At 54.4% G+C, this 26,595-nt stretch overlaps 1 protein-coding gene across 1 annotated transcript in view; it reads left to right on the top strand.

The window, feature by feature from the left end:
• The window catches only part of apbb2b (amyloid beta (A4) precursor protein-binding, family B, member 2b), a 52,125-nt gene that overhangs the window by 13,048 nt on the left and 12,482 nt on the right, over positions 1–26,595 (top strand). Inside the window, exons 2-12 of the mRNA XM_084454693.1 lie at positions 1,722–1,852; positions 2,068–2,137; positions 2,220–3,170; positions 12,407–12,951; positions 13,532–13,666; positions 14,223–14,297; positions 14,506–14,556; positions 15,435–15,520; positions 17,067–17,127; positions 18,970–19,116; positions 24,098–24,225. Of these exons, the coding sequence (XP_084310819.1) occupies positions 2,234–3,170; positions 12,407–12,951; positions 13,532–13,666; positions 14,223–14,297; positions 14,506–14,556; positions 15,435–15,520; positions 17,067–17,127; positions 18,970–19,116; positions 24,098–24,225 (2,165 nt within the window). The 5' untranslated portion in view covers positions 1,722–1,852; positions 2,068–2,137; positions 2,220–2,233. The remainder of the gene's footprint in view (positions 1–1,721; positions 1,853–2,067; positions 2,138–2,219; positions 3,171–12,406; positions 12,952–13,531; positions 13,667–14,222; positions 14,298–14,505; positions 14,557–15,434; positions 15,521–17,066; positions 17,128–18,969; positions 19,117–24,097; positions 24,226–26,595) is intronic.

Genomic DNA, 26,595 nt, shown 5'->3' with positions numbered 1-26,595 from the left:
CAGTGGACCCTGTAATCCAGGGTTCACCCCTCTAGCCACAGTTGAGGGCTGTTAGGGGGGACGGGGGGGCTCTTCAAACGCCCTGGTGGGGCCCATTTATATATTAGTATAAATAACACGGCGACAGCCTTTCACCTAACCTGCAAGATCCGAGTATCTCATCAAGTATGTGAGGATGGAAGGAGGCGTTTCAGAGATAGACGTTTCAGAAAGACGTGTCAGAGAGAGAGACGTGTCAGAGAGAGATGTTTGTGGTGGAGAAATGCGGGCAGTACATACGTAGTCTGTAAACTGACCCCACACAACGGTGGGTTTTGTAGTCTTTCCATGTTAGTTTGAACTTCAGTCGACTTGGACAGGAGGTTCCCCATAATCGTCCTCTCCCCGGGAGATGTTGGACTCTAGCGCAAGGGAAGACTGGAAGATGTTCTCTGCTTGGGTGGTAGCTGTGTCTTTTACGCTGACACACACACACACACACACAAACAAACATACGATGGTATGCGGGCCTGTTTCAGCAGGAGCCAGTGAGCCGAGGTTCGCCTTGTAATTTCGTCCCAGAATGCAATATGTTTTTTGTTTTTTTTATGGTGTTTAATGATAAACTTTGACATGTCCTTCTCGTCCCGCTGTCCTTGGTTGACTTTTCCACATGTGTGCGTGTGTGTATGCCTGTGTGTGTGTGTATTCGGTTGTGCATGTGTGTACTCGGGTGAGCGCGTGTGTGTGTGTGTTTCTGCTCGTGCTCTTCGTCCCACGGTTTGGACTGTCGCCTCACCGCTAGAAGGTCCTGGATAGACCTTCTTCTTCTCTTTCTCCTTTTTCTCCTTTTTCTCCTTTTTCTCCTTTTTCTCCTTCTCCTCCTTCTACTTTTTCTTCTCCTCCTACTTTTTCTTCTCCTCCTTCTACTTTTTTTTCTTCTCCTCCTACTTTTTTTTCTTCTCCTACTTCTTTTACTTCTACTTCATCTGCTCCTCCTCCTTCTTCTACTCCTTCTCCATCTTCTCCTTCTTCTCATTCTCCTTCTCCTCCTTCTTCTCCTTCTACTTCTTCTTCGCACAACAAACTGAGAGTCATGGATGCTCGTGTTCCTCTGGTTGAAACATGCCGTTTGTAAGACCATCTCATGCTATTTTGGTTGGTAGCCTTAGATGCTAATATTCATAACCTCAGCCCCCAGGCGAACCCGTGCCTCTTTAGCCTAAAGATGAGAAAGTTGGCACACACTCTCACGCGCCTTCTGTGTGCGTTTGACACGTTAATATTGAGGAGGGTGCCGGGGGAAACCGTGTTTCTAAGATGTGACAGGATGATCTACAGGTTAGGCGCTGTGTGAACTGAGGGGACCGCACACCTGTTATGTATGAATCTTTGATCAGTGAATAATTAATGTGTCTTTATTCAACCGTCTGGTCTCCTGCAGTACCCCTCCTCCTCTGTCTCCCCCTCTCTCTGTCCCTCTCTCTCTCTCTCTCCCTCTCTCTCCGTCTCCCTCTCTCTCTCTCTCTCTCTCTCTCTCTCTCTCCCTCTCTGTCTCTTTCCCTCCCTCTCTCTCTCCCTCTCTCTGTCTCCCTCTCTCCTCTCTCTTTCCCTCCCTCCCTTTCTCTTTCCCTCTCTCTCTCTCCATCTCTCTCCGTCTCTCTCTGTCTCTCTCTCTCTCTCTCTCTCTCTCCCATCCCCTCCTCCCTCCCCACTGACTCAGTGTGTTTTGTTTCTTGTAGGAAGAAGTGGTTTCCCTCGTGAGGTCACCTTATTGGCTTAGAGAGTGGTGGCCTGTGTTCTGATTGGTCATTTAGGGGAGACTCCCAACATGGACGCGCGCAACCATGGGATTACCCACAATCCCTAGCTGGTAGGCCTCCATCTCTCCTTTCCGTGAGGAGGAGGCTTCTTGTCCTCATCACACACACGCATGAACGCACACACACACACACACACACATTTTCTGTACAAGCTGCAGCTGTGTTCCGCATGGCTGTTCTTTCTGGGGTCAACCTTGAAGTGTTTGCAATTCTTGGGGTTCTTATGATCTTCATGTTTGTGTGTGTGTGTGTGGTTCATCTTCAGATGCGCCGTGCCAATCTCTGAACCCTGAACTGTGACTTCCACCAGCAGTCCGTGACTGCCCTTGTATCAGGTAAAACACACACACACACACACACACGCACAAACACACACACCATCTTCCATCACGTACCTTCTCTCTCTCTCACCCCTAGTGGACCCCTCCTCCATGATGATGTCAGCAGATGTGGCCAATAGTAACAGTCCTCCCGTGACTCCGCCCAACTCGCTCAGCCTTCGCTCCTCCCACAACCAGCTGCTGAGCGGCGATGTCATCAAGCAGGGCTCGGCCACGCCCCCAAAGTGTCGTAAGAAGTACGCCCTCACCAGCATCCAGAGCGCCATGGGGCTCGGAGAAGGAGCGCCACCTTCATCGTCATCGCCGCCGCCATCGTCCGCTCCCAACAACCCCAAGCTGGCGAAGAACGGGGTCAACCAGCAGCGCAAGGCGGCCGAGCGCCAGGACCACAACAAGAACACGACCGAATCCGACCGCAGCTCGACCGCCACGGACGACCGCAACATCAACCCGGGCCGCGACGGCCAGACCCTGACTAACCACGACCGAGACGACGGCATCGACCGCGACCCCGCGCCCGGCGCGAACACGGAGGAGGAGGAGGAGGTCCTCAACGGCAACGCACACGTCGACCGCGACACCAACGTGACGGAGGGCGTCAGCAGCGGTGATGACATCAGCATCCCGTCGGAGAAGGAAGCGCTGGTGAAGATGACGATGGAGGACGGGGAGGAGGAGGAGAAGAAGGCTCTGCTGACGAGTCCCACGGAGAACCAGAGAGAGCCTCCGGGACAGGGGCTCATCTCGGACCTCCGGCCCGGCCTCGAGCTCCTCAAATCGGGCAAGGACTCTCCCCTGCTGCCTCCCCCTCCCTCTCCACCCGGACAGCAAAGCCCGGAGGACACGCTGCTCCTCTCCCTGGCCTCCTCCTCCTCCTCTTCCTCCTCCTCTCCGGAGACGAAGAAGGACAGACGGACGGGGGCGAAGACGGACTGCGCGCTGAACCGCATCCAGAGCCTGAACCCCAGCGATGAGGAGTCCAGCTGGACCACGCTGTCGCAGGAGAGCAACTCACCTGAGGACACAGGTACACACTCACACACACACACACACACACACACACACACACACACACACACACACACACACACAAAAACACACAGGCACATGTACAGACGCACACAAAAACACACGTGTGTTGCTCAGCTGGCTAGCTCCGGTGTTTCTTGCTCACTTCACACGCTGTGGTTTCCCATTCCTCCATCTTGATGACGTGTTCTCTCGGCGTGAGAGAAAGATAATAAAAATATGAATCATTGATTCAAAAAAATGAATCATTCATTTTATATTTGTCAGTCTCAAAGTGCTGAAGATAGTGTGTGTGTGTTGAACTCTTGTCATGGACAGAATATAACAAGAAACCTAAAAGCTGTCTCTCAATCCCCCAGAATCCCTCTGTTACAGGAAGTAGCCCCAGGTGTGGATTGAATTGGGCAACTTCCTGTTCCGTACTATAGTGGGTGTGTGAGACCACTCTGAGATCACATTCTATTTATCTCCACAGATCAGTCTTACCTTCCTCGTATCTACATTGATTTCCAGAAATTACAATGTGACTGGGCCAATCAGGGACTACGTTCTAATTGCTATTCAGTCCCCTAGTGGAACGCAGCCCCTGATTGGGTCCCATTGATGACGTGAAATACAGGCTTCTAGCAAAGCGGTAGGCTAGGGCTAATGGCATCTCCCAAAGCAACGAGCGGTAATGTTAACGTTAATAGAATAAACACAGCCATAATATAATGATCTGGACCTCGAGGGTCTTTACTGGCCACACAGTGAGACACAACAACACACGTGAGAAGAGCGACACAGCACACACACCACACACACACACACACACACACACACCACACACACGCGCACACACACACACACACACACACACACGTCTTCAGTGGTCACTGGTGGACATTGGTCCCTGTATTTCTCCCATCCAAGGCGTCCTCTTCCAGGGGCAGCCAGGAGCAGTGGGCAGCCATCATTCATGACGCCCGGGGACCAAGTCCAAGTGCTCAGTCCAAACTCCCGAGTGCAGTTATTGCAGAAATGGACAAAGCCACAGACGTTAGCGTTAAAACCTTGTCGGTCATCCTCACTAAACGAGGTGGGTTAAAGGAGTAGTAAAGGGAAAATCATGTTTAGACCTGTTTTAAGGTTACTTATGATCATATACAATGGTTCAGATCAAAACGTTGACAAAACTAGCACTTTTGAGAAAGTCTGATAATTGCTCTACCACCGTTTTGGTCATACAATGGATGTGGGTGGGCACTGTGAAAAATCCGGGCAGGACAGGAAGCAGGCTTGGGAGGGCTCTGCTGTTCAGTAGGAGTCTAATTTGAGGAGGAGGAGACGATGACACAACAACTGCCTCTTTTGCTCCGTCTTTCTGTCTCTCCTCACCCTGTCCCTCTCCATCTCTCCTAGTAGGTTTGTCTCTGTCTGACTCCACACTCTCTCTCTCTCTCCACTTCCCTGTCTCTCTTCTTCCTGTCCCTCCTCATCCTCCTCTCTTTCTCCTCTCTCTCCTCTCCCTCCACTTCCCTGTATCTGTCTTCTTGCCATCTCTCACCCACCACCACCACCACTCTCTCTCCCCCAACTCTCCCCTCTCTCTCCCCTCTCTCTCCTCTCTCCCCTCTCTCTCCCCCAACTCTCCCCTCTCTCTCCCCCAACTCTCCCCTCTCTCTCCCCTCTCTCTCCCCTCTCTCTCTCCTCTCTCTCCCCTCTCTCTCCTCTCTCTCTCCTCTCTCTCTCCTCTCTCTCCCCTCTCTCTCCCCTCTCTCTCCCCTCTCTCTCCCCTCTCTCTCCCCTCTCTCTCCCCTCTCTCCCCTCTCTCTCCCATCGCTCCCCTCTCTCTCCCATCGCTCCCCTCTCTCTCCCCTCTCTCTCCTCTCTCTCCTCCCTCTCCCCCAGCTCTCCCCTCTCTCTCCCCCATCGCTCCCCTCTCTCTCCTCTCTCTCTCCCCTCTCTCTCCTCTCTCTCTCCTCTCTCCGTGGCTGCTTAGCCCGGGCGGAGGAGAGGAGAGGTGTGTGTGTGTGTGTGTGTGTGTGTGTGTGTGTGTGTGTGTGTGTGTGTGTGTGTGTGTGTGTGTGTGTGTGTGTGCGCGCGCGCGCGCGTGGGTGGCTGGTTGAAGAGGGGATGGAGGAGGAAGGAAGACAGGATCGGCATGAAAGTTGATGCATGTGTTTGTTTGTCTGGAACGTGCAGACAGCGTAGGTGTCCGGCTGTCTGAGTGCAAGAGAGTGAGAGAGTGTGTTTTCCTGCTGGAACCCCTGTGCTCTCCCCTCCCCCCTCTCTCTCTCTGCACTGTTCTGCTGTTTGGTGCTGCATGCTAACCAAGGCTAATGGAGGCTAATCGCTACGTAGCACCGCTAGTGGCACCAAGCCCTGAGCTGCACGCACGCACGCTAATCGTTAGCATACCGAGTGCGATTCTCCTGGAGGAAAGACGGGGCCCTGTTGAGCCAGCCTCGGTCGTGGCGCTAGCGGCGGCTAGCTTAAGCTAACACGGAAGCTCGTGCTGGCTCTGACTCGATGCCACGATTTACTGCGTAGAGACAAGAGTCAGGCCGCCGCTAAATCAGCCTGCTGCGTGCGTGCATGTGTGTGTGTGTGTCCTTGTCTCTCTGTTTGTGTGTGTGTGTTGGAGAGAAAAAGAAAATCTGCAGCGTATTCATCTTCTCAGTCTTCTTCTTTCATACCATTCCTCGTCCTCTCCTCTCTCTCTCTCTCTCTCACGCTCTTTCTCCTTGTTAAATACCCGTCTTAGAGGCAGAAGCCACCCTCTCAGGTCCCCTGTGTTAAGGGGTCAGGAGGTGAACCCAAGAGCAGACACGACGGCAGGATAAGGGGGAGAAGCCAAGATGGCGCGTTTAATTGGTTCAAGGTACAGTCCAGGGTTGGGCAGAGAATAGTCAATAATCCAGGCAGGGTACGGTACACGGGCAGGGTAGTCAGGCAGGCTGGGTTTGTTACACAGGCAGGGTAGTCGGACAGGCTGGGTTTGGTAGACGGGCAGGGTAGTCAGGCAGGCTGGGTTCAGGCAATGGCGGGAGTCCTGGAAGGGTAAACCAAAAACAAGACAGGTAAATAAAAAGCTCAGGGGACAAAAACGGTGGTTACAGTAGCAAGGTCAAAAACAGGCAAGGTCAAAAACAGGCAAGGTAACGGGAGCTAGAGCCGTGAGGTTACCACATGGGAATTCAACGATCTGGCGCCGCATGCTGTGTGGAGTGGCTTCTTAACCTCCTGGGCTGATGGGCTGCAGGTGGTGGCTGGCCAGGATGGGGTGCAATCACCGGAATGACCGGCAGCTGCTCACGCCGACGAGCCCGCAGTTCCCTCTGCGCCCTCTGGGAGGTGCCAGGGGACTCGTTCTCGGAGATAGGGTTAGGGGCAGGCAGAGAGGCAGGGTTAGAGGCATGGGTTGTGACAGGACCCCCCCCTCTACGGGCGACTCCCGGTGACCGACCAGGCAGGCCAGGGTGGGCCCGGTGGAAATCCCGGACAAGAGAGGGGTCCAGGATGTGCCTGCGGGGCACCCAGCTTTGCTCCTCAGGCCCATAACCCTCCCAATAGACAAGGTATTGCAGACCCCGGCCCCGGCGACGGACCCTCAGCAACCGCCGGACAGTCCAGGCCGGATGGTCGTCGATGAGGCGGACGGGGGGAGGAGCATCGCCTGGGGGGCAAAGGGGACTGACCTTCACAGGTTTGATCCTGGAGACGTGGAAGACCGGGTGGATCCTCATGGCGGGGGGCAACCTGAGCTTGACCGCCACAGGGTTGACCACGCTCTCAATGACGTAGGGGCCGAGGAAGCGGGGGACCAGCTTCCTGCAACCTGCCTGCAGCGGAATGTCCCTGGAGGAGAGCCAGACCTCCTGGCCAGGCACATAGTTGGGGGCCGGGGTCCGACGCTGGTCGGCATACCGCTGGCTTCTGCGGGTGGAGCGGAGCAGGGCCGAGCGGGCGGTCCTCCAGATCCTGCGGCAGCGGTCAATGTGGGCCTGGACTGACGGGACAGCCAGCTCCTCCTCCTGCTCAGGAAAAAGGGGCGGTTGGTAACCCAGGGAGCACTCAAACGGGGACTGACCTGAGGAGGCGTTGGGCAGGGTGTTGTGGGCGTACTCGACCCAGGAGATGCGCTCGCTCCAAGAGGCCGGGCTCCGGCCCGTGATGCACCGCAGGGCAGTGCCCAGGTACTGGTTGGCCCGTTCCGCCTGCCCGTTGGTCTGGGGGTGGAAGCCCGAGGACAGGCTGACAGTGGCCCCCATAGCCCGACAGAACTCCCTCCAGACCCGAGAGGTGAACTGCGGCCCCCTGTCTGACACAATGTCGAGGGGGATGCCATGGAGACGGACCACGTGAGTCACCAGCAGGTCCGCAGTCTCAGAGGCAGAGGGGAGCTTAGGCAGCGGCACGAAGTGGGCAGCCTTCGAGAAATGGTCAATGATGGTCAGGATCACCGTGTTTCCCTGGGATGGGGGGAGACCGGTGACGAAGTCCAACCCAATGTGGCTCCAGGGTCGGCCGGGAACAGGCAAGGGACGCAGAAGTCCTGAAGGGGGCTGGTGGGAGGACTTACTCCGGGCACACACCGTACAGGCCTGGACGTACTTGGTGGTGTCGACGGCCATGGTGGGCCACCAGAATCGGCGCCTAAGCAGGGTTAGCGTGCGGCTGGCTCCTGGGTGACAGGCGAACTGGGACGTGTGGGCCCACTGGAGGACCTGGGTACGGACCCGGTCAGGCACAAAGAGGCGGTTTGCCGGACCACCGCCTGGGTCTGGCTGAGTCCTCTGGGCCTCCCTCAAGATCCCCTCTACCTCCCAAGTGAGAGCACCCACCACACAGGAGGAGGGCAGAATAGTGTCCAGCTCTGCACTCCGCTCCGGGGGCGAGAACTGGCGTGAGAGAGCATCTGGCTTCACATTGCGGGACCCTGGTCGGTAGGTCAGGGTGAAATTGAAGCGGCCGAAAAACAGAGCCCACCTGGCCTGCCGGGGATTCAGCCTTTTTGCGTCCCGGATGTAGATCAGGTTCTTGTGGTCAGTCCACACGATGATCGGCTGCTCCGTCCCCTCCAGCCAGTGCCTCCACTCCTGCAGTGCGAGTTGGACCGTGAGAAGCTCCCTGTTTCCTACGTCGTAGTTCCTCTCGGCCGGCTCCAAGCGGCGGGAGAAGACGGCGCAGGGGTGGAGCTTGCCGTCCGTCACGGCCCTCTGGGACAGGACCGCCCCAACCCCCGTGTCGGAGGCGTCAACCTCCAGGATGAATTGGAGTGAGGGGTCCGGTTGGATGAGGACAGGTGCGGAGGTGAACAGGGCCTTGAGGGCCTTGAAGGCCACGTCCGCCGCAGGGGTCCAGGCGAAGGGGATGGCCGTGGATGTCAGCGCTGTCATGGGGCTCGCCACCCGGCTGTAGTTCCGGATAAACCTCCGGTAAAAGTTAGCGAACCCCAGGAACCATTGGAGCTCCTTGCGGGTGGTGGGGACCGGCCACTCAACCACCGCCCTGATCTTCTCTGGGGAAGCCCTCACCCTCCCGGCCTCAATGACGAAACCCAGGAACTGGATCGTGGGCACGTGAAACTCGCATTTCTCCGCCTTGAGGTAGAGCCTGTTCTCCATGAGCCTCTGGAGGACCTGCCTGACGTGCCCGGTGTGCTCCTCCATGGTGCGCGAGAAGACGAGGATGTCATCCAGGTAGACGAAGACGGTGTGGTAGAGGAGGTCTCTGAGGACGTCGTTCACTAGGGCTTGGAACACGGCCGGGGCGTTGGTTAGGCCGAAGGGCATGACGCGGTACTCAAAGTGTCCGAGGGGGGTGTTAAAGGCCGTCTTCCACTCGTCTCCTTTCCTGATGCGCACTAGGTGGTAAGCGTTCCTGAGGTCGAGCTTGGAGAACACTGTGGCGCCCTGGAGCGGTTCGAAGGCGGAGGCGATGAGCGGCAGGGGGTAGCGGTTCTTGACTGTAATGTCGTTCAATCGCCGGTAGTCGATGCACGGGCGTAGGGTGCCGTCTTTCTTGCCCACGAAGAAGAAGCCCGCTCCTACGGGTGAGCTGGAGGGCTTGATGAGGCCGGCGTTCAGGGACTCGTGGATGTATTTCTCCATGGCCTCTCTCTCAGGACGAGACAAGTTGAACAGACGGCCGGAGGGCAGGGGCGCTCCTGAAAGCAGTTCAATGGCACAGTCGTAGGGGCGGTGAGGAGGCAGGGAGAGGGCCCTCTGTTTGCTGAACGCCTCTCCGAGGTCATGGTAGATGGAGGGAACCGTGGACAGGTCAGGTGGCTCCAGTGAGGCGCTGACGCCCTCTGTAGGCGGGGTGGCAGAGGTGAGACAGGTCCTGTGGCAGTGATGACTCCAGCCAATCACCCTGTTGGTCTCCCAGTCGATGTGGGGGTTGTGGCGCCGGAGCCAGGTCTGCCCCAGGACGAGGGGACTCTGGGGTGATGAGATCACCAGCAGGGAGAGGGTCTCGTGGTGGTTGCCAGACAGATGGATCTCCAAGGGCTTTGTGACCTGGGTGACCTCGGCCAGCAGTCTCCCGCTGAGGTCGTGAACGGCAAGGGGCGTGTCCCGGGGTTGTGTGGGGATGCCGGCCTGACGGACGAGCGTGGCATCGATGAAGCAGTCGTCCGCGCCCGAGTCAATCAGAGCAGGTACGGGGAATGGCCGGTTGTTAGATGTGACCACGGCTTCCAAGTGCAGGCGCCCCTGGTGGCTGGGGGTGAGTACGCCGCCCATCAGTGACACCCCTCTCACCGACGGGCTGGAGCTTTTGGGCGGTTCGGGCAGGTGTTCCGGGTGTGTCCAGGGCCGCCACAATAGAAACAGAGCCCCTCTGTAACCCTCCGGAGGCGCTCCTCAGCGGTCAGATGAGCCCCGCCCAATACCATGGGCCCGTCCTCAGGGGATGGAGAGGCAGACAGAGCAGAGGAGCGCAGGGGGGCGGAGTCGGGGCGAGACGAGAAGGGGGCCGGCTGGCCTGGAGGACGGTGACTTGGGGGCCGGACAGAGCCAGAGGGACGGGTGGCTCTTTCTCTCCTGCGCTCCCGGAGCCTGTTGTCCATCTTCACGGCGAGCGAGATGAGGTTGTCCAGGGAGGTGGCATCTTCCCTGAGCGCCAGCTCATCCTTAATAGTCTCTGTGAGGCCTGAGCGGAAAGCGGTCTGGAGGGCGGCATCGTTCCACCCGCTCCCCGCAGCCAGGATGCGGAACTCCACAGAGAATTCTGCCACACTCCGGGTGCCCTGCTGGAGATGGAGCAGGCGTGAGGCGGAGTCGCGGCCGTGGGCTGGATGGTCGAAAACTTTTCTAAACTCCACACAGAAAGTCTCGAAGGACCCGAAACAGGCCGCCCCTGACTCCCAGACTGCTTCAAACCAGCGGAGGGGTTGGCCGGTTAACAGGTTGGAGACGAAGGCAATCCTCTCCGCGTCCCCAGAATACCGGCTAGGCTGGTGAGCGAAAATGAATTTGCACTGCATCAGGAAGGACCCGCACTCAGCCAGGTCGCCGTCGAATGGCCTGGGGTTGGAGAGCTTGGGCTCTCTCCGGGGCAGAGCGGGGGAAGCGGCCTCGCCAGGAGCTGGAGCGGCGGGCTGGTCCTGGGGTGGTGCTGGGTCCTGGGGTGGTGCTGGGGCCTGGAGAGGTGTAAGGTGGGCGATCAGGTTCCGGAACTCCTGGGTGAGAGCCTGCAGGCCCTGGTCGGTTTGGGCTGCCTGGGTGGCGAGCGCGTTCACGCTGGTGGAGAGGCCCTGCATGGCACTGGCCGCATGTTGGAGGTCAGAGTCGTGTCTCCCAATCAGCGTACCTTGGCTGGCGATGGCAGTGCGTATGGCGTCGACGTCCGCTGGGTCCATGTCTTGGCCAGATCGTTCTGTTAAGGGGTCAGGAGGTGAACCCAAGAGCAGACACGACGGCAGGATAAGGGGGAGAAGCCAAGATGGCGCGTTTAATTGGTTCAAGGTACAGTCCAGGGTTGGGCAGAGAATAGTCAATAATCCAGGCAGGGTACGGTACACGGGCAGGGTAGTCAGGCAGGCTGGGTTTGTTACACAGGCAGGGTAGTCGGACAGGCTGGGTTTGGTAGACGGGCAGGGTAGTCAGGCAGGCTGGGTTCAGGCAATGGCGGGAGTCCTGGAAGGGTAAACCAAAAACAAGACAGGTAAATAAAAAGCTCAGGGGACAAAAACGGTGGTTACAGTAGCAAGGTCAAAAACAGGCAAGGTAACGGGAGCTAGAGCCGTGAGGTTACCACATGGGAATTCAACGATCTGGCGCCGCATGCTGTGTGGAGTGGCTTCTTAACCTCCTGGGCTGATGGGCTGCAGGTGGTGGCTGGCCAGGATGGGGTGCAATCACCGGAATGACCGGCAGCTGCTCACGCCGACGAGCCCGCAGTTCCCTCTGCGCCCTCTGGGAGGTGCCAGGGGACTCGTTCTCGGAGATAGGGTTAGGGGCAGGCAGAGAGGCAGGGTTAGAGGCATGGGTTGTGACACCCTGTGTGTATCTCATACACTGTGACCTATTTTATTTGTGGTTGAAGACTCCCTATCCCAGCAGGGGTGTGTGTGTGTGTCTGTGTGTGTGTGTGAGAGAGAGAGCTTGTAAGCTTATTGTCTTTCAAATCTCTCTCCCTAAAGAACCTATATCTCGAGACCTGTTTGTGTGTGTGTGTGTGCGTGCGTTTGTCTGTGTGTGTTTGTGTGTGTGTCTGTGTGTGCGTGCGTTTGTCTGTGTGTGTGTGTGTGTGTGTTTGCTCCGCCCTCTCCTCCGCCCGAGCTCCGTCTCAATCTTGGCTGTCGCCACGGTGACATACAGCCCTGTCGTCGCTGCGACACGCAGGCTGCGTTTGATCGTCCCGGTCAGCAGTTAGGGCGGAGACACACACACACACACACACACACACACACACACACACACCAAGCCAGCCCCCCATAGAGCTTATATCACCTTTATGAGCAGTAGTACCATCTAATGCAGCGTCATATCTTTAGGCCCCGGGGCTGTTTCTCTGCTGCCCCCTCATGTGTGTGTGTGTGTGTGTGTGTGGGGGGGGGGGTGGGGGTGGGGGTGTGGGTGTGTGGGTGTGTGGCAGAGGTTGTTTCGATAAAGCTCATGATCTTAGGGAGTTCCTCTTTGGTCTAGCTGTAGATGTTTGACTTCCCATGCGGAGGGTCGGTGGATTGACCCCCACCGCACCAACCTGTTACATGAGTGTGTGTGTGTGTGTGTGTCTCTCCCCCAGACATTTGGAGCGAGCAGTCGTTCCAGACCGACCCGGACCTGCCCCCAGGATGGAAGAAGATCACCGACATGGCGGGCATCTACTACTGGCACATCCCCACCGGCGCCACCCAGTGGGAGAGACCTGCCAGCACGGCCACAGAGCAGGACCAGGGCCTGGGCTCCACCCCCGGACCAGAAAGGGCCCTGGGCCCCACCCCCGGACCAGACAGGGCCCTGGGCCCCACCCCCGGACCAGACAGGGCCCTGGGCCCCACCCCCGGACCAGACAGGGCCCTGGGCCCCACCCCCGGACCAGACGGGGCCCTGGGCCCCACCCCCGGACCAGACGGGGCCCTGGGCCCCACCCCCACAGACGGGGCCCTGGATCCCACCCCCGGACCAGACAGGGCCCTGGGCCCCACCCCCACAGACGGGGCCCTGGGTCCCACCCCCACAGACGGGGCCCTGGGCTCCACCCCCACAGACAGGGCCCTGGTCCCGGGCACCGAGCAACGCAGGCAGTCCCTGGGCTCCCTCACGCCCTCGCCCACCCCGGACCCCGAAGTGAGAGCCGGTCAGGCAGCGTGCGCACGCACACACTCACACATTCACACGCACGCACACATATGCACACACGCACGCACACACACATTCACACACAAGACACATGCACACACGCACACAGTTAGCAGAGAGCTCCGTGCTCCAAGTGAGCTGAGCAATGAAGGCACTTAAATCAGTGGAACAGTAAGTCAATGCAAGCGACTGGCTGGCTGGCTGGCATTGACCTGTTGGTCCACGGCTTTAAGAAGAATCTCCTTCGTTGCCGTTAGTACCAGGACATGCCCTGCTGTACCTTTCATTCATTCAAGCTTTAATTATACTCAAAATTACGTAGTTAAGTAGTAGTAATTAAGTAGTTATACTCATTTTCAGTGTGGCTGAGTAATTACATGGCATTAATCAACATCAAGAGGAAATATGACATAAACGAGAATAAACAGAATTACGTAAACAACAATCAATACACAGACATACATAAACGAGAATCGATTAGCAATTCAAAAACGATTTAAAAACAGTTTCAAACTGTGGTGCGTGTGTCTGTGCGTGCGCGCGCGTGCGTGTGTGTGTGTGTGTGTAGTTATCCCAGGCGGAGGTGTTTTTTGGGGCGTCGACGCGTTCCAGCAGCACCACCTCTGACAGCTCCATGGAGCCCCTCCCAGTCTCCGCCCACGACTCCCTCCCCTCCTGCGGATTCGTCAACAGCTGCTACTTTGTAAGAGTCGCCCGAACGCTGCCTCTTTCTGCATCATGTAGAGAGAGAACGAAACGAGAGAGAATGTGTGGTCAATCTTATAACCTCTAGAGAGAGAGAGAGAGAGAGAGAGAGAGAGAGAGAGAGAGAGAGAGAGAGAGAGAGAGAGAGAGAGAGAGAGAGAGAGAGAGAGAGAGAGAGAGAGAGAGAGAGAGAGAGAGAGAGAGAGAGAGAGAGAGAGAGAGAAGAGAGAGAGAGAGAGAGAGCTAGAACAGAGATTCCACGCTGCCACGTCGGTCAGTTGCGTTAAAGACAAAATGGCCGACAAATGATCTCTACAATTTTAACTGGCAGGCCATTAATGCTCACAAAGTAAATATGATCAAGTAGATTAGTAATAAAAACATGTCTCTGTGTCTATGTCTGTCTCTCCCTTTCTCTTGCTATCCCTCTCCCTCTCCATCTCTCTCCCTCTCTCTCTCTCCATCTCTCTCCATCTCTCTCTCTCTCCCTCCCTCTCTCTCCATCTCTCTCTCCCCCTCTCTCTCCCCCCCTCTCTCTCCATCTCTCTCTCCAGCCTCGCTCCTCCTCTCTGCAGGGGGTGCGTGACCAGGAGGTGAGCTCCCAGCACCACGAGGACGACAGCCACAAGGTAACGAGCTCTGGTCCGGCTCCTCCGCGCCCTTCCTCCCTCGCTAACCACTGACCACCACTACCCCAGAGTAGTGTTAACCACCCTGTCCTGTCCTCTCTACCCCACTCCCCACTGTCTGTGTGTGTGTGTGTGTGTGTGTGTTGTGTGTGTGTGTGTGTGTGTGTGTGTGTGTGTGTGTGTGTGTGTGTCCAAACGACATGTATAGAAGCAGGTGTGGGGTGATTTTGGCGGAAAGATTGATAGTGAGGTTTGGAAGGCAAGTATGGACCCCACCAATCTACTAAGTCCCCTCGATCATTTCTGCTCGGATGCTCTCTCTCTCTCTCTCTCTCAGCTCTCTCTCTCTCTCGCTCTCTCTCTCTCTCGCTCTCTCCCCCTTTCTCTCTCTCTCTCTCTCTCCCCCTTTCTCTCTCTCTCTCTCTCTCTCCCCCTTTCTCTCTCTGTCTGTCTGTCTCTCTGTCTCCTCTCCTTCTCTCCCCTCTCTCTCTTTCTCTCTTCTCTCTCTGTCCGTCTCTCTCTTTGTCTCCTCTCCCTCTTTCTCCTCTCTCTTTCTGTGTACGTGTCTGTACTGTGTTGTTCACCCACTGTCTGACCAGTAGCATGCCCTGCTGTCACCCCCACCCCCTCTTAAACACAGATATATAACCACAGTATAACCTCAACCTTAACCTCGGTCTGCCTGCGGTTGTGGTTGACATCAATTATGGTCGAGGGAAATGCTGCTTCCCCATTGGCTGCAGGACACCCAGTTGTGTTGTTTTCCTTGTTTGTTTGTTTGCTTTGCATAGACTTGTTGTTCCACTGCTGTACTGTAAGTGCCTTCCGTTCTCATTGCACTCGGGGCACGGACCGTTCAGCTGTGTGTGTGTGTGTGCGCACGCTTGCGCAGGTCTGTGCCTGTGCATGTTTGTGTGTTTGTGTTATGTGTGTGTGTGTGTGTGTGTGTGTGTGCATGTAACGTGACCCTCATCTTTGACCGGGTCTCCACTCAGCCAGACGGGCATGCTGGGAGCCGGGCATGCTGGGATATCGACGCTGTCCGTGTCTCTGCTCGTGCTTCCCGGGGCGGCCGGCGTGCACGGTCTGATGATTAATGATGATGCCATGTCTGATGATGTCATCTGTGTGCGCCAGGATCTGCAGGCGGCCACGCTGAACCCTGACCCCAGCCTGAAGGACTTCGAGGGAGCCACCCTCCGCTACGCCTCACTCAAATTAAGGTGAGACTCTCTCTCTCACAGACTCACTCACGCACACAATTGTGGCACACATGAATACACACACACAGACCAGGACTGGACTGGGTGAATATTTCCTACCGGGAAATGTAGCCCCAGTCGGCCCACTAGCCGAGCCGACGCGGTGAGATGGAACACCTTCAGTTTCGTTTTGTTGACGGGGGGGGGGGGGGGGGGGGGGGTGCTGCTGCGCTATTTGTTGACGGGGGGGGGGGGGGGGGGTGCTGCTGCGCGATTTGTTGGGGGGGGGGGGGGGGGGGGGGGGGTGCTGCTGCGCGATTTGTTGACGGGGGGGGGGGCCCACGCAAATGACACCTGAAACTAACAGAGGGAGGGGTGGGGCCTACATATGATTGGGCCAGCCCAGTGTCAGTATAGAGAATGGACCAATGGGCCGCTGTCCCTGCTCTATGGGCCGTTCGTTAGCTCGTTTTTTTAGATCGGCCCACAAGTAGGTCCGGCCCACCGGGCATTTGCCCGGTACGCCACATGGCCAGTCCAGCCCTGACACAGACACACAGTGTGAAAACCACACTCACTACAGTATTCCCCTCCACCAGTCTTTGCACCTTCCTATTTCTTCTACGCCAAGTCCTTTTTCCTTTGCTGCATTCCGAATCGCATACTACCCTACTATATAGTATGCCTAAACAGAATGTAGTATGTCCCAATACATAGTGTGCACATGCAGTATGGCACAAATACCAGGATGTCCTACTACATCCGGTCGTATTTTGCAGTATGCAAGCCAGCAGGCTTTTCTGGCTATTCTGACCCACAATCCTGTGCCCAGCGGAAATATGCGTCACATGTGCTGTCATGACAGCTGTAGACGAATGTCGCGTTATGGACAGCGATGGATGGGGGCAAATTTCAAGGCGCAATGTTGGGACAAGGTAGTATGTCCCAATTGGATGCCTACTGCTTGCAAAGTACATACTTTCTAAGGGCAGCTGTAGTAGGTACTGGTAGTAAGAAGTAGAAGTATGCGATTCGGAACGCAGCCATTGTCTTCTCCTGCGGTTCTTCAGTAGCAAACACACAGCAGGAAGTCCCGCCCTGGACTCAGGAAGTGCTCATTGCTCCTCTTCTTTCTTAATTATAATGAGCGTTTCTTAATCATTCCCTCTAACAGGTTCTTTCTTTCTTTCTTTCTTTCTTTCTTTCTTTCTTTCTTTCTTTCTTTCTTTCTTTCTTTCTTTCTTTCTTTCTTTCTTTCTTTCTTTCTTTCTTTCTTTCTTTCTTTCTTTCTTTCTCTCCCTCTCTACCTCTCTCTCTCTCTATAACACTTCTCTCTCTCCTTGGAGGTTGTTTTTTCTGCTGGGTGGATTGTGTGTGTTGGCATTCCGGCGGTTCCCTATAATCTTTTTGGTCGTTTGATGGGCGGGGTCTCACAGGGGAGGGCGGACCCTCGAGGCTTGGTGGGTGTGAACCTAAACTTGCGGTAACTAAAGATGTCTCCCTAAAGAACACATCTCTATCTGTCTGCCTCTCTCTCTCTCTCTCTCTCTCTCTCTCTCTCTCTCAGAAACCCACTCCCGGTAGAAGAAGAGGAGTCCAACAGTGTTAATAGCAGCCCTGAGTCCAAGGTAACAACACCGCCCCCCACCCCGCACCCCTCCACTACCATCACTCACCCTCAAGGCGCCTTCCTGCAGTTCTGTCTGGTCAGCGTTCTTTTGATAGCCTCCCTTCTGTTGCCCCCCCCCACATACGACCAGAGACCCATAAACATTCTCCAATTAGTCGCTTGTACACTCAGGTCCATATCCTGTTCTGGACACTCTCACATTATGACAACCCCCCCCGGTGCTTTCTGCTTTTCTTTAAAACATTTTGACATATCAGATTAGGCCGTCTGTTTATCCTTCTACATCTGTGTTTGTGTCCTGCCTTGCCAGTTTGTTGGTCCGTCCTGTCCTAGGAGAGCTGTGACCATGCTGTTATGACACCACTGCCCCCGGCTGGATTGATCCGAGAACTGCAGTCGTACAGTGTGTGACCCTAGTGAAGTTTTGATTGTTAGGCAGGATTTTGCAGGAGGTAGAATGTCCCCCCGCGTGCACGTGTGTGTCTGTGTGCGCGTGCGTGTGTGTGTGAATGCAGATGTTGCTTAAATTGATGACTCTAGTCTATTATGAATCCAAATTGAGCGTTTGGGGGGTTGGTGAAGGTAGGCTGGGTCTGTTTGCCATCAGGGAACTCTCCATTGGAAACCGTTTGGAAAAGGACAGGCACTTTCAAAACTCTTGGCAGGTGATTGGATGAACCATCTGTCTATCACACTAACTTCAACCTCTCCTCGCTGTTGCCACACCCAAACCCACCCAGTGTGGCTGTTTGTACTTCCTTATAGAACGCTGATTGGCGAGGCCGTTTTCGGATCTGGCACAAACGGATCTCTATGGAGAGTGTCCAGACTGATTTGCGAGAGAAACGGAACGCGAGCTCGCAAGATCAGGATGGTCTCAGGTCTGTCCTGTCCCTCATGGGTAATCCGGACACAATAAATGGAGCTGACAAACAGGTCTGTGAACCCCTGCACATGTTTGTTCCCCTTCAATCCTTCTAAATTAAAGCCCAACGTTGCTATCAAACGAGCTAGGGTACCCAGCGCCAGTCGCTCCACGCGTCAGCCTCGTTCTCAGTCCGGTTCTCATCGCGGTTCCTGTTGGTCGGCTGGGCTCAGATCCTCCCCCTTGGCCTGGTCGTGCTCCTGCAGTCGGGCTGTAGCGCAGAAGCGGGCCGGGCCCGTCTGTCTCTGGGACATGGGTCCGTCTGTCTCTGGGACATGGGGCCCGTCTGTCTCTGGGACATGGGCCGGTCTGTCTCTGGGACATGGGTCCGTCTGGGACATGGGTCCGTCTGGGACATGGGTCCGTCTGTCTCTGGGACATGGGTCTGTCTGTCTCTGGGACATGGGTCCGTCTGGGACATGGGTCCGTCTGTCTCTGGGACATGGGCCCGTCTGTCTCTGGGACATGGACCGGTCTGTCTCTGGGACATGGGTCCGTCTGTCTCTGGGACATGGACCGGTCTGTCTCTGGGACATGGGCCCGTCTGTCTCTGGGACATGGGTCCGTCTGTCTCTGGGACATGGGCCGGTCTGTCTCTGGGACATGGGCCGGTCTGTCTCTGGGACATGGGCCGGTCTGTCTCTGGGACATGGGCCGGTCTGTCTCTGGGACATGGACCGGTCTGTCTCTGGGACATGGACCGGTCTGTCTCTGGGACATGGGCCCGTCTGTCTCTGGGACATGGGCCCGTCTGTCTCTGGGACATGGGCCCATCTCTGGGTGGAGATGTGTGTGTCACTCCTCTGTGTGTGTGTGTGTGTGTGTGTAGTGTTTTGCGGTGCGGTCCCTGGGCTGGGTGGAGATGTGTGTGTAACTCCTCTGTGTGTGTGTGTGTGTGTGTGTGTGTGTGTGTAGTGTTTTGCGGTGCGGTCGCTGGGCTGGGTGGAGATGGCGGAGGAGGACCTGGCGCCGGGGAAAAGCAGCGTCGCCGTCAACAACTGCATCCGCCAGCTCTCCTACTGCAAGAACGACATCCGGGACACCGTGGGCATCTGGGGAGAGGTACGCGTGTGTGTGTGTGTGTCTGAGGAGAGGTACGCCCGTGTGTGTGTGTCTGGGGAGAGGTATGCGTGTGTGTGTCTGGGGAGAGGTACGCCCGTGTGTGTGTCTGGGGAGAGGTACGCCCGTGTGTGTGTCTGGGGAGAGGTACGCGTGTGTGTGTGTGTCTGGGGAGAGGTACGCGTGTGTGTGTGTCTGGGGAGAGGTACGCGTGTGTGTGTGTGTCTGGGGAGAGGTACGCCCGTGTGTGTGTGTCTGGGGAGAGGTACGCGTGTGTGTGTGTCTGGGGAGAGGTACGCGTGTGTGTGTGTCTGGGGAGAGGTACGCCCGTGTGTGTGTCTGGGGAGAGGTACGCGTGTGTGTGTGTCTGGGGAGAGGTACGCCCGTGTGTGTGTGTCTGGGGAGAGGTACGCCCGTGTGTGTATCTGGGGAGAGGTACGCCCGTGTGTGTGTCTGGGGAGAGGTACGCCCGTGTGTGTGTCTGGGGAGAGGTACGCCCGTGTGTGTGTCTGGGGAGAGGTACGCCCGTGTGTGTGTCTGGGGAGAGGTACGCCCGCGTGTGTGTGTGTCTGGGGAGAGGTACGCCCGTGTGTGTCTGGGGAGAGGTACGCCCGTGTGTGTGTCTGGGGAGAGGTACGCGTGTGTGTGTGTGTCTGGGGAGAGGTACGCGTGTTGATTGATTTTATTTATTTTTAAGACAGGGACAAGGTACAGTAGACGTGTGTGTGTGTGTGTGTGTGTGTGTGTGTGTGTGTGTGTGTGTGTGTGATAGAAAATGATGCCCTCTGGAGAAGTGGAGAGGGGGATGAATGGAGGATGAGGGAGAATAGATGAGGGGAGTGAAGAGGGGGCGGTAGCAGGGCTCTCAGCTCTCCACTGGTTGTGTCTTGTGAAACGACAGAACACGAGAGGGAGAAAGAGAGAGAGAGAGCTCCTCTCTCTCATTAGCCTCTCATCCTGCCACGCTTTGGTTGTGGTCGTTTATTCAAAGGCCTTCAGATCCACGGGACACGGGGGCCGCTAATAAAAATGCTGCCGCTGTCGTCGAAGGCGGCCATCGAAGGGGAAGGGCTATAGGCACAGTGGTGACACGTCCGCCATTTTACTCGCGCAAAGTATCCAGAAGTCACTGGAGCTGCATCCAGTGAAGGGGCGGAGTCATCAAATGAAGCGGCGCAGGAGTGCCTTTGCCCAGCCAATCAGGTGTGCCTTTCCCCAGCCAATCAGGAGTGCCTCTCTCCATCCAATCAGGAGTGCCTCTCTCCATCCAATCAGGAGTGCCTCTCTCCATCCAATCAGGAGTGCCTCTCTCCATCCAATCAGGAGTGCCTCTCTCCATCCAATCAGGAGTGCCTCTCTCCATCCAATCAGGAGTGCCTCTCTCCATCCAATCAGGAGTGCCTCTCTCCATCCAATCAGGAGTGCCTCTCTCCAGCCAATCAGGAGTGCCTCTCCCCAGCCAATCAGGAGTGCCTCTCCCCAGCCAATCAGGAGTGCCTCTCCCCAGCCAATCAGGAGTGCCTCTCCCCAGCCAATCAGGAGTGCCTCTCCCCAGCCAATCAGGAGTGCCTCTCCCCAGCCAATCAGGAGTGCCTCTCCCCAGCCAATCAGGTGTGCCTCTCCCCAGCCAATCAGGTGTGCCTCTCCCCAGCCAATCAGGTGTCCCTTTCCCCAGCCAATCAGGAGTGCCTCTCCCCAGCCAATCAGGAGTGCCTCTCCCCAGCCAATCAGGAGTGCCTCTCCCCAGCCAATCAGGTGTGCCTCTCCCCAGCCAATCAGCTGTGCCTTTCCCCAGCTGAAAGCTTTAGGCTATGCAGTGGGGATATCCTCACATAAGTACAGGAGGGCAAATGACAGTGCCAAATACTAATATGATATGTTAAGAGTTGCTTGAGAGGTGATCTATGTCAGCACATTTATTTGTAGGCCTACAGAAAGATGTGGGGGTGTGTTTTGGATGTCACTTAAGTCTGATTTGAATGCATTTTCGTTTCTTGTCGTTGGCTATTGATGTACTGTATCGGTTTGTAGGCTAATACAAAATTCAAACAATGGCTATAGGTGTAGGCCAACGTTTAGCCAGCAGCGCAGGTTGGCAAACAGACGTTTTTCTGCATTGTAGTTTAACCAAACATCTGAAATGCACTTTGGTGACTAAATACTCTATTGCACTCCTCGCTGTTGACAGGAACCGATTAAATGAATGCAGTCTCTGGGAAAAGGGGGCGATGTATGGTGTAATAACCCTCGTCTTTAATGGATAACTGTCTCCTCTGAGTACCCCCAAGTTCACGCGCACTCCCACGCATAACGGCGCCATATGTGAACCGCAAGTGTTTCCACTCCGTGAACGTTCAGGTGGTTGGCGACGCAAGAGGCTCGGCTGCATCACTCATGTCTATGCAGATTACCCTGCCTCAGCACGTGAGCTGTTAATATTAGAGAGTTCCTGTTCCTGTGTTGTTAATACTAGAGGTCCTGTTCCTGTGTTGTTAATACTAGAGGTCCTGTTCCTGTGTTGTTAATATTAGAGTTCCTGTTCCTGTGTTGTTAATATTAGAGAGTTCCTGTTCCTGTGTTGTTAATATTAGAGAGTTCCTGTTCCTGTGTTTTTAATATTAGAGTTCATATTCCTGTGTTGTTAATATTAGAGAGTTCCTGTCACTGTGTTGTTAATATTAGAGAGTTCCTGTTCCTGTGTTGTTAATATTAGAGAGTTCCTGTTCCTGTGTTGTTAATATTAGAGTTCCTGTTCCTGTGTTGTTAATATTAGAAATCCTGTTCCTGTGTTGTTAATATTAGAGAGTTCCTGTTCCTGTGTTGTTAATATTTGAGAGTTCCTGTTCCTGTGTTGTTAATATTAGAGAGTTCCTGTTCCTGTGTTGTTAATATTAGAGTTCCTGTTCCTGTGTTGTTAATATTAGAGAGTTCCTGTTCCTGTGTTGTTAATATTAGAGAGTTCCTGTTCCTGTGTTGTTAATATTAGAGAGTTCCTGTTCCTGTGTTGTTAATATTAGAGAGTGCCTGTTCCTGTGTTGTTAATATTAGAGAGTTCCTGTTCCTGTGTTGTTAAAATTAGAGAGTTCCTGTTCCTGTGTTGTTAATATTAGAGAGTTCCTGTTCCTGTGTTGTTCATATTAGAGAGTTCCTGTTCCTGTGTTGTTCATATTAGAGAGTTCCTGTTCCTGTGTTGTTCATATTAGAGTTCCTGTTCCTGTATTGTTAATAGTGGAGAGTTCCTGTTCCTGTGTTGTTAAAGCCCCTCCTCCCCGACACGGCGTGAATTGCCCTCTAGAATTTAGAGACGTCTACTGAGAGTTTTTTCAACACCTGATTAAGTAACATTTTCATGAGTTTGAGTTGAGTTTTAATGGCAGCTCTTTTGCGTACCAGAAGCTTAATTTGGAAATCATAACAGCGGTCACAGTACCCAAAGCAAATGTTCACAGGAATGTTTTATTTACTAGTTTTATTTACTACTTTTATTAGTCCTACCTACCTTCGCTCGCATGGCTTCACCTATCACTGCTATGCCGATGACACCCAACTGGTTCTGTCATTTCCCCCTTCTGATACAAAAGTGGAGACACGCATAGCTGGGTGCTTGGCTGACATTTCGGAGTGGATGACGACACATCACCTCAAGCTCAATCTGGACAAGACTGAGCTGCTGTTCCTCCCGGGGAAGGGCTGTCCGCACCGGGACCCGTCCATCACCATTGAAGACACAGTGGTGACCCCGACTCGGACTGCGAGGAATCTGGGTGTGACCCTGGATGACCAACTGTCATTTTCCTCACATGTCACATCCGTCACACGTTCCTGCAGATTCATGCTCTACAACATCAGGAGGATTCGCCCTTTCCTCACTAATGAAACGGCGCAGGTACTCATCCAGGCCCTGGTCATCTCCCGCCTGGACTACTGCAACTCCCTCCTCGCGGGGGGACCGGCGTCAGCCATTAAACCTCTGGAACTTGTCCAGAAAGCTGCTGCTCGCCTGGTGTTCAACCACCCCAAATTCTCCCACACAACTTCCCTCCTCCGTTCCCTACACTGGCTCCCTGTAGCGGCTTGCATCCAGTTTAAAACTCTGGCGCTATCCTACAGGGCAATGAAAGGAACAGCCCCCTCCTACCTCCAGGCCATGGTCAAACCCTACACCCCCTCCCGACCGCTACGCTCTGCTACCTCAGGGCGACTAGTTGCCCCGTCACTCCGAGGCTCCTGCGGTCGATCGACACGGTCACGGCTCTTCTCTGTCCTGGCCCCGCAATGGTGGAATGAGCTGCCCACTGATGTCAGGACAGCAGAGTCGCTGCCCATCTTTCGTCGCAGGCTCAAAACTCATCTCTTCAAGTACTACAACAATCCTCCCACCTAAGCACTTATTGTATTATATTATATTGCACTGTACTTTAGATTGTGATTCTTGCACTTTGCCTTCAGCACTAGATTATGCTCTTAGTTTCTTGTTTTAGAAAGAAGATGCACTTGTGAGTTCTGGCAAGTAGTAGTACATTGGCTCTTCCTACGTTAAATGCAATTATTGTTAGTCGCTTTGGATAAAAGAGTCTGCTAAATGACTGTAATGTAACGTAATGTAATTTAAAGTAATTTATTTACTTATTTTCTCGCACCCCCTGTGAGAAATAGTTCCCAAGTCCCTGCGCATCCGCTGTGATGGCGAGAACAGATGAGCTTGGCCTCCCGACGCGCTCGTGAACAGCTCCGCCTACTTTGAGGCAAACTTTGCACGGTTCTGGGAAACGTATCTTTAGGTGGCGCAACAATTCCAAAATGCCTGTTGCCTTAGCCTCGGACAATGGCGCCGGGGTCTGTACTCGCGCGCGCGCACACACACAGGCCAGTGGAAGGGAAACATACAGGTTTGTTTTACAGTATGCTGTGTGTGTGTGCGTGTGTGTGCGTGCGTGTGTGTGTGCGTGTGTGTGCATGCGTGTGTGTGCGTGCGTGTGTGCAGGGTAAGGACATGTACCTGTTGCTAGAGAACAACATGTTGAACCTGGTGGACCCCATGGACCGCAGCATCCTCCACTCTCAGCCAATCGCAAGCATCCGCGTCTGGGGCGTCGGCCGCGACAACGGCAGGTGAGTCACCGTGGCAGCTAAACGGCATCACTCCAGCCATCCTAAAAAAGAGGAGTCAGTGCCGTCGACAGGCTTTTCTCAAACAACCACACCCACAAACATATCAGCATCATATCTACTAACACCTGTGACGGAACTAAAAACAGTGGTTTGAGCAAACGAAACTGCCTGAATTATAAATGCCCACTGGTTTGCTTGTGGTGTGGTCATTACATTAGTATTCCCATCAGTGTCTGTCCTGACACCCGCCTTAATGGTGTCATTGATGCATGACTCACTGACGCGCACACACACACACACACACATGCGCAGAGGAAAGGTCACAGTAATGATCGGGACGGGTGGACGGTGTGGTCGCGGAGCAGAGGAGAGGAGGAGTGATTGATGACGAGGGCATTAACACTAACTAATCCTTCCTGAATATGGAGGAAGAATGGGCGTGTCATAATGCCGCCCCTCTCTTTCTCTGTCTCTCTCTCTGTCTCTCGCTCTCTCTCTCTCCCCCTATCCCCTTATATCTTTATTAATGGTGACGGTGTTCTGTGTAGATAGCTTTGTGTTCAGCACTGTACGCTGTACCAGTTAGCAGGCAGGACATCACTTACAGTAAGGAGACTAACCCACTTCTACATCTTCCTGTACAAAGTGATCCTGGGTCAGCTTCCACCATACCTCAGCACCTCACTCACCCAACAGAGTCACGGACATTACAGCCTACGCTCACTGAGCTACATACTATAGAACATTCCACACATAAAAACTGAACTCGGTAAAAGGGCTTTTAGTTATACTGCCCCTTCGTTATGGAACAGCTCTCAACCCGACCTGAAGCTGTCTCAGTTAATACTGTTTATATTATACCTCCATGGTTAATACACATCAGCTCCTTTAAAACCCACATCTCTGAGCTGCTCTCATCTTCATGTACGTGTTTCTAGGTGGTTCACTGTATTTGAAGGTGTCTAGGTTTTCTCTGCTCTCTTTATATACAAACATACTCCTGGAGCTTGCTCGGTCGCCTTGTTGAGAGGGGTCAGGGAAGCATTTTTACAGCTCACTTATCTGGCCCCCGGGTGATTACTGTTTTTTTGCTTCCCTCTGGAATATGTAGAGAGTGGGTCGTATGCCCACCTCCCTTGTTCTCTGTAAAGCGCATTGTGTTGCCTCTGGGTATGAAATGCGCTATACAAATAAAGCTTTGATTGATTGATTGATTATATATTTTTTCACTTAGTGTATTTTTAACCCCATGCCCTCTCACTTTCTACTTGTGATGCATTTGTATAATGTATTTGTATAATGTTGTTTTATCTGTATGAAACTATGCTGCTCCCTTGGCCAGGGCTCACCTGTAAAAGAGATGTAAATCTCAGTGTGACTTTTTCCTGGTTAAATAAAGGTTAAATAAAATAAAATAAAATAGTGTTGTAGTGCTGCTACCCTGTATGGCCAGCAGAGGGCGCTCTCCCACAGCCAGTGAATGTCTCCACTCTGCCGCAGCAAATAGGTTAGCAAGCATGTAGGTTATACAGCGGCGGCTGGGGTTGTCTTATCACACACACACACACACACACACACACACACTAGGGGACGATGACTGAGTAGTGTATTTATCAGCCTGGGGTGGGGGGGGTCTCTTTTTTGCTTGTGTGGACCACACGCACACACGCGCGCGCACACACACACACACACTCTCATAGGCAGAGACAGGGTCTCTACTTGCATAGCTGCAGCAGGGCGAGCGGGGGTTAGTCACTGGAGCAGAGGGAGGGAGAGGGGTGAGGAGGGAGAGAGGGGTGGAGAGGAGGAGGAGAAGGAGGAGGGAGAGAGGGGTGAGGAGGAGGGAGAGAGAGGGGTGAGGAGGAGGGAGAGAGGGGTGAGGAGGAGGAGGAGGGAGAGAGGGGTGAGGAGGAGTGTAAGAGGGCTGGTTAGTGCTCAGTGTGGGTGCAGAGGGGACAGGGTGTGTGTGTGTGTGTGTGTGTGTGCAGCGCTGTTAGGGAAGGCTCTGGGTGAGCAGAGCGCTTAGACAGCGTTGACGCCGATACTGAACAGCCCTCTTCTGTGAGTACCTTTCTCTTCCTTTACCCTCTCTCTCTCTCTCTCTCTCTCTCTCTCTCTCTCTATCTCTCTCTTTCTCTCCCTCTCTCTCTCTCTCTCTCTCTCTCTCTATCTCTCTCTTTCTCTCTCTCTCTCTTTCTCTCTCTCTCTCTCTTTCTCTCTCTCTTGTCTGTTTTCTTCATCTCCCTTTCCTGTCTGACATCATGTGCATTTTGACACAAACAACTTTTTCGGAGGACAGATTGACGTGTGCGCGCGTGTTTGTGTGTGTGAGTGTGCGTGTGTGTGGCTGAGTGGATGAAAGTTTAGGTG

Source organism: Borostomias antarcticus (genome assembly GCF_949987555.1).
Source record: "Borostomias antarcticus genome assembly, chromosome: 20".
NCBI lineage: Eukaryota > Metazoa > Chordata > Actinopteri > Stomiiformes > Stomiidae > Borostomias > Borostomias antarcticus.
This window is presented reverse-complemented; position numbering and strand designations above follow the sequence as displayed.